This window comes from Chelmon rostratus, chromosome 10 (assembly GCF_017976325.1).
Source record: "Chelmon rostratus isolate fCheRos1 chromosome 10, fCheRos1.pri, whole genome shotgun sequence".
Taxonomy (NCBI): Eukaryota; Metazoa; Chordata; class Actinopteri; order Chaetodontiformes; family Chaetodontidae; genus Chelmon; species Chelmon rostratus.
In genome coordinates, this window is record NC_055667.1 from 11,375,005 (window position 1) to 11,389,131 (window position 14,127).

Sequence of the window (14,127 nt, forward strand, 5' to 3'; positions counted from 1 at the left end):
AATGACATTTATAAATTCAGTCATTTTTAGAGCACCTTTTTTGTTTTTAGTGTTACAGAAGATAAGCTTTTTCCATGTCTTTAATTTTATTAGCTCTGTGATATTTTTAATGCACATTTCAGATTTATTTATGTGGGTTAGCTACGTACTGAAAAATTGAATATTTAAAATGTTAAATCTATCAATTATTTTTAAAGACTTCTTCAACCTAATTCTTAATTGAAAATAAAACTGAATTACTTGAAAAAAGAAATGAGACAAGCCATTCTTAAAAAAGACCTTGTATTTTGAAGACAAGTAGTGCTTACAAAGGTATTTCTCTTTTCAGTGAAGACATTGACGGTCTCATTCAGACTGACATACTGTATGTACAGTTAATATCAAATTCAACCCCAAATACCACCTCCCAGACTGCACAGTCTTTACACAGTCCCAGTGACACATTATTCATCAGTAAAGAAAAGGTGAAGCTGGTCACATGCACAACTTCCTCCCACTACACGGATTCACACCGCCTTGTCAAAGGAGTCCATGAAATAGTACAAAAAAAACCAACACTGACTGAATGACAAGATTGTTTTTTTCCCTCTGCTCTCACCCCGAGAGTCAGAGTCTCCCCCACCAGCCAGCTTCCATGTGGCGACGTTCAGTAGTCTCCAGGACACACTGCTGCAAACATTACCGTCATCTTCTCTGCCACAACCGCGCCCTCACACTGATGATATGATAGTCGAGGGTGCTGGAAGAATGTTAAAGACGCGCTGAAGACGAAAAGGCTCCAGGCTCTTTGAACTGTCACTGCTGAGCAGCTTCTAGCAGCTTCAGAAAATTTCCAAGCTCAGCATTTCTTCACAGAAGAAACTCCCTGCTTTCACGGCCGGTGGAACCTGGAGAGAGAGAGAGAGAGAGAGAACATAGAGAGACCGTGTATAAAGAGAACAAGTACACACCATGAGAGCAGAGGGTGCCTTTGTCATTTTGCCCGACTATGATCAGAGCTATTAATCAGCTCTGTGGAGCTATTTTTAGCACTGCCATTAAATGCACTGAGGGGCTGGACACGTACTCGCATCCCATCCTCCCTCTGGGTCACTGTTACAACACACAACAAGGATCCCTGCTTTCCTAAACAAGCTTAACCAAGGACACTGTGGCATTTTATCATTTCTCTCTGCTTGGCAGCACGAGTTCTCCAGAGGACAACCTCCCCTACTCTACCCCCCACCCCCCATTTAGAAGCACTGCCATCTATCTTTAGTTCCTCTGTGCTTTATGGATGAGCAAGGAGAGCTAAATATAGACGGCTGCTGCCCAGAATAGAGCAAACATGAGATACTCACACACATACCATACACATACATAGGCTACACTTAAGAATGCTGACCTCGTTAGGTGTTTGCTTGAGGCATGCACTTCCATCTCGGTGCTTTTAAACTCGTTCAGCTCTTTTCGGATTGCAGCCTGTGGGCAAGAGAAAAACAGCATTAGTTCATCCCTAAGTACATCCTGAGCCATTGGGGTGCTGCAACCTTTGAACAGCAAAGTGACAGCAGGAGGAAGAGAGAATATAATCAGCCAAAAAAAGAGAGGGAGAGAACAGGGGATTTGGTGAGATAAGCTGATAACAGCAACATGCAATGCAAATAGGCGATGAGCAGTAGGTCATAGAATTTGGGGAATGTTGTAATCAGACTGACCTAAATAGTGAACTTAGTTTGGTAATAAGTCTAACTGATATGACGGGTCGTACAGGCTGACACCGTTACTTCAAAAAGTTTCTCCGCTGTCAAACATCGGTCTCTGTGTTCCACGCAGACACACACCTTGTCCGCTGCTGAGAGCCGAGTCCACGGCTTGTCTGCTCTCCGGTCATAGTCCTGAGCTTTGGCCACCTCCACATAGTCACTGAAGCGGATCAGAATCTTTCTGTCTCGTAGCTCATCTACTGTAGGCCGCTGGTTGAGCTGGAACACACAAGCAATTGGACAAACATTTATAGCTGGCTGCTATTCAGCGTGAATTAACCAGAGTCTCCCATGTGCTTCATGCATATATTGTTAATTTGGTTTAGTTCATTTAGTTATCAAACACAAATATATATTTGGAGATATTTGGAGATGTGTACCTTTCTGTTTAGCCGCTGTTTGATCTCCCTCCTCTCCTCTTGCTCTGTCTGGTCGTTTCTCTCTGGGAAGAAGAAAATGGCCAAATTACAAATTCATAGGATACTATATGAGCACACATATTCTAAAACAAAAACAAAACAAAAAAAACCTCTAGGTTATTAGTTTTTTAAGATAATCAGCATCATCACCTATCACGTAATTGTACAGATGTTAAACATTTAAATATAAGTAAGAAATAACAGGGTTAGCCTGCCTTGAATCTCTGTACAGATGCAGCTTGTAGCAGTGTAAACCAGGGTTTACAGTGAGGAGAAGGAATGTGCTCTCATGCGCTCTTTTGCTCCTGAATAATGTACCACACTGGGCAATCTGTGCTATCATTAATGCATCATCCTGCCCTCTTTAGAGTGTGTTCGATCATAGCTTTTATTTATTTCACAATCTACTCTACATTTTAATTGAAGGAGTCAGTGTTAGTGGAGACGGTAGAAAAGTGCTTGAACTTACGTTTCAGGATGTTCCGACTCTCCAGCTCCTCCACATTCGGTCTCTGGCTCAGCCTCCTGCGGAGAAACACCAGAACCACGTTTTGAACCATTGTGACTTCAGCTGACCCTGTCCTGTCCTCTTTAAACCGGCTGTAGTTTCTTCACTGTGCGCGTTCTCGAGAGGAATCCCCTATGTCTCCATCTCCCATCCAAACCGCGGCTGTGGTGCTTCGGCAGAGGCGCTCCCCACATCTGGAATAGTCGAAGAAGCGCGATTCTGCCGTTTGAGAATTCTCCACCAAATTATTTCTCGATGTCAAGATGCTGCATCTCAGGTGCAGCTGCCGTGTAACGTTGACTGCACACGGCCGCGGCAGCTCAGGCACTACTCTACTATCCGCCACAGCCTACAGGCGCTTTTCAACTGGGTCGTGATGGGCTGCTGGGGCGCGACTCCCCTAGTTTCCCTGGTTACTGCATGCATAATTTGTAGGAGGCGGAGCCTAACGGGCTCCCACTCACGGCATCCCCAACCTCCTGTTGTCCACTGGGCCACCGGCACACTCATTTCACCCTCGTTGCACCAGTTCAGTTTATTTTTTGTCACATAGAAGACGAAAGAGATTTTTTAAAGGAGTGAAAATAGAAAATAAAATGTGTAATAGATTCAAAATACTGTAGCCTATTTTATGATCTCATACAAATTCTTTTTTTGCTAAGTTTAAACATTCAGATCACACTTTGTTCTACATTTATTTCAAGCTGCCAGGTTGCCTCACCATCAAAGCATCCAAAAGGTCTCCAAAATCCAATGTTTTCCCGGAGTCCCCTGTGTGTGTGAACTATTCATAGACTGCTTTGTATAAATAATAAATGTGAGCAGCACAACAGAGCTCAGCTTGAGACAGCATGTGGCACACTCCACAGCACACCTCCAGAGGTGGAAAGGACAGAGAGGGCAGAATGCCACCACACAGCAGGACTCTCTTTATCCCGTCACCCAAGATAACACGGGACACTTTATAGCTCTGTCCTGTGAACGATCAAAGTTAGGTCACACGTTCTGAAACCTGGACGCCGACAAAGCAGGTGACCCAATGTGTGTGTGTGTGTCAATGCACCACTGGGCAGATGGGCACTGAATAGTTGGAGGGCTGCAACTAATGATAATTTTTATTATTGATTAATCTGCCAATTATTTCCATGATTAATCATTTTCTCTATAAAATGTGTAAACTGCTTGTCACAATTTCTCACGGCCCAAAGTGGCTTCTTCAAATTGCTTCTTTTATCCTACCAACAGTTCAAAACCCAAAGAGTCTCCAAATGTTTCACATTTTTGCCTGAAAAATGACGGAAACTATAAATCAATTAACAAAATAGTTGCCAATTAACTTTATTTTGATCAACCAATTGATTAATCTACTAATTGCTGCACCTCTCAGTAGCTCATAAAACTGTTTTAGTCTCCTAAACCGTGGTAATATTGTTTAGGGGAGACTAAAACCACATTTGTGTAAGAACACCATACCACCATTTAATAAGAAAGGGCATCAGTACTCATTTGTCTTAGGTTTGTTTTCTACATCTCTTCCACATCAGTGAAGCAACAAGAAGAAGGAAGCTAAATCAGTTGTAGTTGTCTTTACAGTAATGAGCACAGGCACCAGTCAATCTGTTCATTAACACGTGTGACTAGACGTCCAGGAACAGCATGAGGAGTAATTCAATAGTTTGACTCCCCAAGCAAATTCCCTTCTGAGAAATAAGAGTAGAAATGGAACGAAAACACTTAAGACAGTTGTCTAGAACAGTTTCAGTATTTGATTAATTTGTATTTGCACTTGTATCCTCCTCTTTTAATAAAAAAAAAAGGGAACTCCATTGGTAATTTTTGATCAGTTTACACGTTTCATGCCTGAGGAGCAGCCCGGCATGACCGCTCTCAGGCTTCACGACTCCTCAACGAGCAAACTGAGAGACAAAGTGTTCCCAGAGCTCTTACAGTATTACATTTCAAACAGATGAAACAGAAAATCATTTCCAAAGCCCCAGCGAATACGACCATCCCGTATTATTGACCTGGTCGGCGAGTTGCTTAGCAACACCGCTTGGTATCTTTGAGACAATAGAGTGCTCCCGCAGAAATTCTCACTTCTCCCTAGCAACACACTAATGTGGACTTCACTATTACACACAGAGCTGTGTGTGCTGTACAGAGAATCGGTGGCTATTTTTAGAAACAGACCACCTTTTCTTGTCTTTGTGGGTGAGCTGAATAAACCAGAGATCACTGTCAACGTTTAACGCTATTTTGGCAAGAAAGTCCGATGTTCTTTGTGAGACATATGAATCACAAAGCCTTATAGCTGTGTGATGATCTCAGGTGAGAGAAAATTGTTTATTTGGGATAACTGAGAATATCATTAAATGGGACAGCACACTGACTCAGTGCACCAGATTCTCACCCACTGCTCTCTACATCCGGGTTTAATTGCTGAAATAAGAGCTTAAAGGTATCCCCAGAATACCATGATGACGCATAAACGCCTGTTGGCAGACGGGTTTCCATTTGCCACTCAGGATGTTCTGTAATAAAATGAGCTAGAATAGAAAGTCTAAGCATGCCAGCCAAGGGAGGAATGAAAAAACCAAACAAAGGAATAAAAAAGCCAATGAGTGGGTGGCAGAGGCTTTCAGTCTTTTATATCAGCTGCCAACTGCGCAAGGAGACAAAATTGGCCATTCCCAGCTTTCTTCCTTTTTCAAGTACAGTAGCAGGCCCCCTCTGCTGCTCCTCCCTCTGTTATTTCTGCTGATATGACTCCCCGACAACACATTTGTGGAGAGCATTATTGAACAGTGTCAGCGGCTAAGATTAGAAACTGCAGAGTGCGGCTGCAGCACAATTGCCAGCCGGGGAGCCTCTAAAGATAGAAAGGTCATCTATCACTGACACAATGGACAGACAAGGTGTCATTATCTGCCACGAGTCCTGGTGGCATTCCCTGTTTGATCTGCAGCGAATGCAACAGTGGGTTTCCACCGCGAGCTGCAGATAGGATGGAAAAAAACAGCAGATTGAATCTATGGTGGGAGTCATACGGAGAAATTCAGAGGAGTGTGTGATGGATTGTTTTGTCACTCGGTATGAATTCCCAGGGGAAATGAGCTGTTTTCCCTCCTCTTCACCATGAGCTATATTTAACCAGGATTTCCTTTCGAAATGGCGCAGTATGCCTTCAATTTATGCATATACTCTACTTTAGGATGAAAACGCATTTTCTTGCATACGCTTGACACTGTAGATGAAGGAATAATATTGAAATCATTTATTAAGAGCAGATTCTGCTGGTGACAATAACTCCAACCAGTGACAAACTTCAACCACTGCCTTTCACATTTTACACAGCCTCTAAAATCTGCAGCAGTGCAAGGGTTTTAGGCGTCAGCATGAAGCACACAAGCAAAGCTGCCTTAAGAATCCTTGTTGATTCTCCTGAGATCATTCATTTATTCTTTCCTTGTAAAGAAGTTTAAACAGCGATAAAGTAAATCAATTTAACCCGGAGCATGTGTGGAACTACAGTCGGTCTTTATGTAACAGGCTCTCTCACTGCTGTGCTACAAGTGGAGCCTCTCTGTCTTTGAAGACACGGACCCTGCTTGCTCTTATGCAAGCCACAGTCGTGCTCCATCCTCACCTTTACATAAGCTGTTTGCTTGTGAACACCTATGCACCTTTTCACAGATAACAATAAGATGTGTCCTTCCAGCTAATCTAAGAATAGAGCAGGGGCATAGTATTCTTAGTTGTCTCACAGACAGACGATAGAGCTTGTTCTCCAGAAAGTGTGGGTGGCGCTTTGTGCTTGGCTGTGTTATTGCACAGCAGGTTATGTAACGCTGTGGTGTGCCCCGGTTTTGATACGCTGGTGTTAAAGAACCTGGGTCTTGTGACACATTCAGACACGAGACTGCTGCTGACAGTCTTTGGACATTACGTTTCTCAGTAGTATTAGAAAAGCCAGTTGTTCTATTAATGTCCTGGCAGCGGAGCACAGATGAAACCATCAGAGGTGGGAGCAGGGTCTGTCTTCACTTGTTGCACTCCAGAAACCACGAGAATGATGGTTCTTTTGAAAGCATCCAGGAATCGACTTAACATTTGTGTGTGGGTTTTTTTGTGCCAAAGGATTTATGTGACTTTATTACATTTGGTTTGAATACACGTATCATTTTCCCACTCTGGTGAATCTTCTCAGTTTTAGTTAAAATGGTCGCTACGCTGGAATATCACACAGATAAGTAACAGAGAGGCTTCCCGCATAAAAAGTATTACACCCATTCAGTCTCCTCTGAGCAGTGGCAGATTACACTACATAAATCAAGTCTGTGCAAAACAATCAGATAATCCCTTAGATGGGATTTTTTTTTATCTCACCTTCTACTGTTGGCTGTTATGTAACTAATGCAATTAAACATATAAAGCAGGATTACCCTGCAAAAATCCATTTCCCAGATCTGCCATGGGTTTGCATTGTTGTACCAGGATGAACATGGAATCATTAACTAACTAGAGTTATATTCAGGGATCGTAGCTAGAGAGATATTTCAGCAGGAACAATGACATGTTATTGATATCATTAAAACAGCTCATATGTCTATCACAGGATAGAATACATTATACAACCTGGTGTCCAACAACGATCAACGCAAGGTTTATTGCAGTTATTCCAACAAATACATCACTAATACTCCGGACACACAGACAGAAATGCAGAGAAGATTTCATTGCTTACTTGGCGAGCTTCATCTCAATCTGCTGGCGAATTTCCTGCCGCTCCTGGTCGCTCCTTGCTGGGAAGATATTCCTGTCCTCCAGCTCCTGCTTGCTGGGCCTGTTTCGTAGTTTGACGGCAAGCAACTCCTTCCTTAGCCTGCGAGGAAGTGTGCCTGCAACCACGCATTAACACACAGGAAACACTAACTTATTATCATCCATCGTCGTGTCTTAATTCTAATTGAGGACCTGGAGGTATTATGAGCGGCCCTTTTTTGTACAGAGGTCAAAATAAAGTTGTGCAAAATATTCAGCTGGATTGTATGACTGTATTAAAATGGCATTAATTGATTCTTTTGGCCACTTTATAAAGTTATGGTGAATTTGTCTGTTGTCTATTTATGCAGCCACAGGGCAACATTAGCAGTGAGCTGGACCTGTGCTTACGGCCCACCTGACAAATCCACTATGTACTCTCATTTTAGCTCCGTTTTGGTCTCTACGAACTCCTGAGGGAGATGTGTCCCCTTTAGCCACTAAGTGCTCCACTCTGTTCTCTTTGTTGTGTGGTGCTGAGGTGGTAGCGTACAGTGGTTTGCTGTGGTCGGGAACAACACTTACACATATTCTCTGAGCCACTGTGAACATTAAATATTGATTAGTACTGCTTTAAATTGTCCAAATTCCCAAACATTTTTTTTTTGTTAACTGACACGACAGCAACTTGTGGGCCTGGTAGTATCCAGGATAGAAGTCGTGTTTGGTAAATAACGTGCTAGTAATGACAGTCAGTTTCCAGACAGTGCAGTCAGGCAATGGCAGGACTACATTTGCTGGGCCGCACATTAATTTCATCGAATGTCAACAAGTTAACCACAGAGTCACTGTTTCATTTTAAAGCCAACATGTACAGTACGTGTTTATAGAGCGCACTGTCAATCATACTTTGAAGCTCTTCAACCCACCAGAGATGACGGATTCGTTCCAGCCGTCCAAGTCGGTGGGGAGGCCTGAGGTGTTGGAGAAGCACTGGTCCAGCCGCACGTTCTCCTTGTTCTCCTCCGCCTCCTTCTTGGGCCAGTCGGACCCTCCGCCTCCCACACAGCCGCCCACCAAGGATGACGTGTGTTGGTTCTCGGAGCTGCAGGAGCGAGAGAGCCGTCCGTCAGAACACCAGAGCCGCGGGGGTGAGCCCTGCTCACACCCTTCATGGACACTGAGGAGACACAGGGAGGACAACTTAATGCTGATCGCAGGGGGAGGAGGTGAGGTTAACATCTGGAATTTAAATACAGAGGATTTTGAGGATGTGATTCCACAAAGCAACACTAAATGTATTCAAAGGGAGATTTTAACAAATTGTTGTATTGTCAAGTTGCATTATAGTCACCAAATGCGTATTGTATATATTATCACCTTATCCTTTCAAAAGGGCTATAAGCCTTTCATCAGCCAGCACTAGCTTGAGGACAACAAACAAAACAACATATTTGTTTTTCAGGGTCCCAGTATGTCTGAGTGAGGAAGCTAATAGAAACAGATGTATGGGTCAACCTGAGAACTCACCTCTCCTGTCTGTTCTTGGAAGCAAACGCTCTCTGCAGTTCCTCCATAATGCAGCTAGGGGGCATGGGAGGGTGCATCATATTGCCTAGATGTGGGGACCCTGAGGAGTTGCCCAGCGGCCCTCGTAGCGGCAGGGTCATTGAAGACAGGCTTTCTGTGGCCCTGGGTGGGGGCTCCTTGGGGAGGTAGGAGTTGGGCAGGTGAGTGGGGAGCGACACAGGGCCTGAATCTGAAAGGGAGCCACGGGCAGATAAACACTGGAGATTAGCAGAATCTCTTGTCTTTTTTACAATTTTCTTGGCCTCGTATTTGTTTGCAGGGTCATCGTGGCTGGAGTTTCTCTTCCAATACTGAGCTAAAGTTTGAGAATTACATTTACATTTGTGCTTACAGGATTTAGACTGTCCAGTGTTTGATTCACACCTGTTTAATATGAGAGGAAATCTGAACACCTGGAGGAAAAATATGAACACCGGGAAACAAACTCCACAAGTTTTCTGACAAAGAAATTACAACTTCAGTAAAAGTGTGAGGTCCTTGAATTTTGCTTGAGCCTTTCCATTTTACACCACTTTGTAGTGTAATTATACTCTGCAACATTTCAGTACTTTGATCGTGGTTTCATTGGGCTAAAATTATCCAATATTACACAAAAAAGTAAAGATTAGAAAATATACATTTATGTAGCACACCTGTTTTTCTTCCCTCCTCTCCAATGAATAATAATAACTTTATTTAGAACTTCCACCAGGAACCTAAAGGCAGCGACAATAAACGATCAAATAGTAATAGATGAGGTAAAGATATAGAACTTAAAAAACACAGACAAAGATACAGATTAAAAGCACACACACACAAAAAAAACAGGAAATACAAAGAGCCTTCAGTGGTTCCAAACTCCTGAACAGCAGAGCACGGGAGCCATTCACATTAAGGCCTGTTAATAAAAGTACTTTTGAACAGATTTCCTCAGGCAGGTCATTCCAAAATGCGGGGGCCCCGACAGAGAAAGCACAGTCACCTTCAGTCTTGAGCCTGGACGTCTGAACTACATAGGATCCTAGGCTGCGGTAAAAGGTCAGTAATGTAGCTGGAGGCTTTCTGTGCTTAAAAAATAATCTGTTAATTTTAAAATCTATTTTAAATCCTACGAGTAGTCAGTGCAGATGTGCTAAACCTGGGGTCACATGATCTCCACCTTTTATGGCAGTTAAAAATTGAGCTGGCTTATCTTCTCAGGACCCTCAGATTCACTGGAATAAACCACTGAACTGTAGAGTTCAAAGTAGTGACAGTAAAATGGAGCTTTCACACTGATATATCAGTATCAGTAATAATACTAATATACACAGAAATAATATCAGTCACATGGGTACTGAACGAGCTTTTACTTTTAACACGTGCTTGCTCATAATCTCTTCTTTTAGTATTATTCTTTTCACGCCCTGTATGGAAACACCAACCTTTGTTATTTTTCTCTGTTCGTTTCTTCTGTTTTTTTTTTTCATTTCTCACCCATCTGTAGGTCAGGCCCTCTGTGATTGCACATTTCCTGTATGTGAGATAAAAGGTACCTTTCCTCCCTCTCAGCACTCACCGTCTCCAGCACTCAGCTGGGGCAATAGTTTCGGAGGTACTTGTGGTGGGGAAGTTCCTGGAGGAATCTCCTCCTCTGCTCTGTCTTCCATCCGCTCTCCCAAGTCCTGCAGCCCCTCAGGTAAATCCCCGGCGGGGTGCACCTCCTCGCCTCCGTCCTCCTCTGCGAGCGGTATGCTCTCCTCCACCCGTTCACAGTCCGGGAGAGGGGCAGCTACTGGAGGACACGAATGAAGGAAAGATTTATAAGGATGGCAGCCGGTGCAAATAAAGGAATGTTTTGAAGATCAGGGAGGTTGTGCAGCGATTACTGTACATCACAGTCATCACAGGAACTAATGAAACACAAATGGAAAGAAGTTGGACAATACTTACTGAAATCTAAAAAACATTTTGAGATAATTAAGGTATAAACTACAGGAGATGAGAAAAGTGAATAATAGAAATGCATTTTGCAGAACCGTACTGGTTCTGCTGATGACATTTTCTACAATGTCTGATGTATATTGTGCTGCTTTTGCACATACAAATATACATCTAGTAGACCTGTTACAGCAGATGAGAGTGGAGGCAAAGAACGTCATTGACTAGTGTTTGCTGCCCTCTAATGGTTCATGCATAGAGGTCTGATTCACACACTGTCTTGTGTGCTTCAGAGTTTTGTGGATTGCATGAAAAATGTACACAATTAACTCAAACTGTTACTTATTATATGTACATATAGCACTAATTCAGTTATATCATGACATCAGTTTTTTTTAGCATCTTTCATTGCAAGGAAACAGCAGAAAAATCCCTCCATCTTCATTCAGATTGGTTTCAAGCATTGTAATCAAATTGATCACAGCAATCCAATACAGTCTCATATTGATCTTCTAAGCTGAGGAAAATACACCAAGCCACTTTACTAATCCATTTTTCCCTCGTCTGTTGCTTTTGCAGCTCCATAATTTCTATTGATTTGTTGACTGTGCGTACTGTGTGGGACTGTCTTACCTGGAGGGGGATGCTCCTCCTCAGGACCAAGGTATTCCACACTGCTAACTGTGAGGTTTGGGTTCAAGGGTCCTCCGAATCCTCCAAGCAAGACTGTGCCATCTGAGCAGCAGCCCTGGGTGGGGGAGTTCGGGTCGTGGCATAGAAGACTGCTGGATAATGCTACATCTGTGAGAGGAGAAGAGGTGGAGAAAGGTGTGTAGCTGTGTTGTAGATAAACAGAAACTATGTGACATCCATATAAATGACCTCCAGTCAGAGAAAGGCATTTCTAGTATTGATGCTGTACCTCCTGTCGGTAAATGATGCAGCTGGTCTGTACAGTTACAGAAACAGCATTATGAGACCATCTTACTTGCTTGATTCCTGATGGATCAGGTGTGCATGTGAGCAGAGAAACACTGCAACAGACCTCTGATGTGACCAGCTGTCTCACCGAGTGACATTCACTCTTTATGTCACCTTGATTCAACAGCGCTCTCTGTTACAGCACGTGCATCACATTTAGCCTTGTGTTCAGCACATATAACGCCAGACGTACTGTGGATACGCGTGACGCCTGCTTTTAAAAGCAGCCACACAAGGTGACTGTGAGAGACATCAACATTACTGCCTCAGGTGAACTGGTCGTACCATGTCATCATTTTATAAAAATCAGATTCCCAAAATGAACGACTGGAATTAAAGATCAACACATGGAACTGTTGTAGTTGTGTTTTGCAGCTTTTCTCTCTCGTGTGTTTCACTTCCATTTGACTTCCATTGAGTTAAGCATCCAAATTTTCCGAGAAATAAATACCAGTTTGAAAAAGCCCATAAAGTCTTTTAACAAAGCTGACTGCTGCTCTGAAGCTATTTCCAGAATCCACAAAGACTCCATTAACCATCTGCATGAAAAAAATACTCTGCTCTGCACAATAAAATTTGTTTTTTAAATCTGTTTCCCAAGTTTTGACTCTGTTTCCTAAATTGAACAAAGATGGTAGCCATAAATCACATATGTCCTTGCTCAATGAAATATGTGAAATGTGAACCAACCTCAAAGCATTTATCGCTTATGTTTGTCTATGTTGACTTTACTTCCTTGTTTTCCATATTTTCAACCAGAATGACATTTTCATATACAAATGGAGTCTCGAGCAGAATATTCAGCAGAATGTCTTTGAGGATTCTGGAAACAGAGAAAGATAAAATTGATGAGGACTGACTTCATTCAAACAGTTGGAGCATGACCTGCCACACCTTTCCACCCACCCTCTCGTTATCCCTTCCTAACCTAATTTGTTAGGGGTGAGATGAGGAGAGCATTTGAATGCGTGTACATCCGTTTGCAGATGTGAATACGGAAATCTACACCCTCTACCATCCCTTCACCCTCCATCCACCCATCCAACACCATACCTGTGGAACTCTGCTTGAGCTTCTCATTTTTCTTTTTCCTCCACTTCCAGGGCTTGAAGATGCGCCCCAGGGTGGCCAGCTTGCTGTTACGTCTGATGGGTGGAGTGTGGACCCCTGACACCAGGCAACCAGTCCTCAGCACCCTCTGCTGGTCCACCAACTCTACTACAGTGACAGTGGAGATGGAAAAGAAGCCCAGAGAAGGGTCGAGGGTCGTTAAAGGATGATGAAATTGGGTAAGGAATGAGTGGGTGTGGGTGTGTAGAGGCGAAGCAGGGAAAGATGGCAAAGAGAGGGGAAAAAGTGGTGACATGAAGAAAAAAATGTGCAAAAGTAGGTGAAAGGAGAAAGAGGGAGAGAGAGAGACCAGAGCAATTAGTATGCTCACCTTACTGAATAAAGCATGATGGACTCCAAGTGCTGTGAACAGATTGGATTAGAAAGACTAATTTGATCAAGGCACACTCCCTCACGGCTGTTACTTCCCTGCGAATCCCCTCCCACCGAGCCATACGTCATGTATCAACATAAATAACTCTCACAGTCCAAATCTGGAGGGAACATAAGAGCACACAGACATAAGAGTGCAAAAGATGTCTTTCCCCAGAGACCAACAGGTGTGCCCGCCTCGCCGCTTCCCCAGAAACAGCATTACACTCAGCTGCCTGGTAAAACACGGCTGATGGCTTTATTATGGCAACCTCCTGTTTTTCTAATACGCTGTTCCTCTGCTACACATACCTGCTCTCTGTCCGAGCTGTCACACGACTCAACTCCCAAGTGACCAGTGTTTTCAGGTGGTACAAATATTTCTGCCAAGTCGTGCTAATTTGGGTGTGTTCATGTCTTCCATGATGCTTACGTGTGAGGATGGTTGAACCACATGTGCTCATGTTCATCTTGTGTTCTGCATGCAGGCAGGGACTTCTTTTTTTTCCCTTTTTTGTATCCCACTTAGCTTGTCAGTCTTCCAGGGGTCCACATAAAAATAATTAAAAGAGCGACTTAAAGGCACACAGGAGGCAGTAACCAAAAGTGCTGTAAACATGATTTTGCAAATGTAAGGCTTTGCAATGAAAGTGAACAAAAGAAAGAAAGAAAAGAAGAAATATAAAGTAAGTATGAGAAGAGAGTCTGCAGATTTAGTTTCCTGTACAAATTATGTTTCAGA

General features: G+C 43.1%; 1 protein-coding gene across 1 annotated transcript in view; it reads right to left on the reverse strand.

Annotated features, from left to right (window-relative positions):
* Positions 1-770: 770 nt before the first annotated feature.
* phactr3a (phosphatase and actin regulator 3a) overlaps positions 771-14,127 on the reverse strand; it is a 31,997-nt gene continuing 18,640 nt past the window's right edge. Inside the window, exons 2-12 of the mRNA XM_041946537.1 lie at positions 12,957-13,121; positions 11,556-11,723; positions 10,561-10,776; positions 8,964-9,192; positions 8,363-8,613; positions 7,417-7,570; positions 2,634-2,689; positions 2,126-2,187; positions 1,824-1,964; positions 1,385-1,461; positions 771-887 (exon numbers count right to left, since the gene is read on the reverse strand). Coding sequence (XP_041802471.1) covers positions 872-887; positions 1,385-1,461; positions 1,824-1,964; positions 2,126-2,187; positions 2,634-2,689; positions 7,417-7,570; positions 8,363-8,613; positions 8,964-9,192; positions 10,561-10,776; positions 11,556-11,723; positions 12,957-13,121 — 1,535 coding nt within the window. The 3' untranslated portion in view covers positions 771-871. The remainder of the gene's footprint in view (positions 888-1,384; positions 1,462-1,823; positions 1,965-2,125; positions 2,188-2,633; positions 2,690-7,416; positions 7,571-8,362; positions 8,614-8,963; positions 9,193-10,560; positions 10,777-11,555; positions 11,724-12,956; positions 13,122-14,127) is intronic.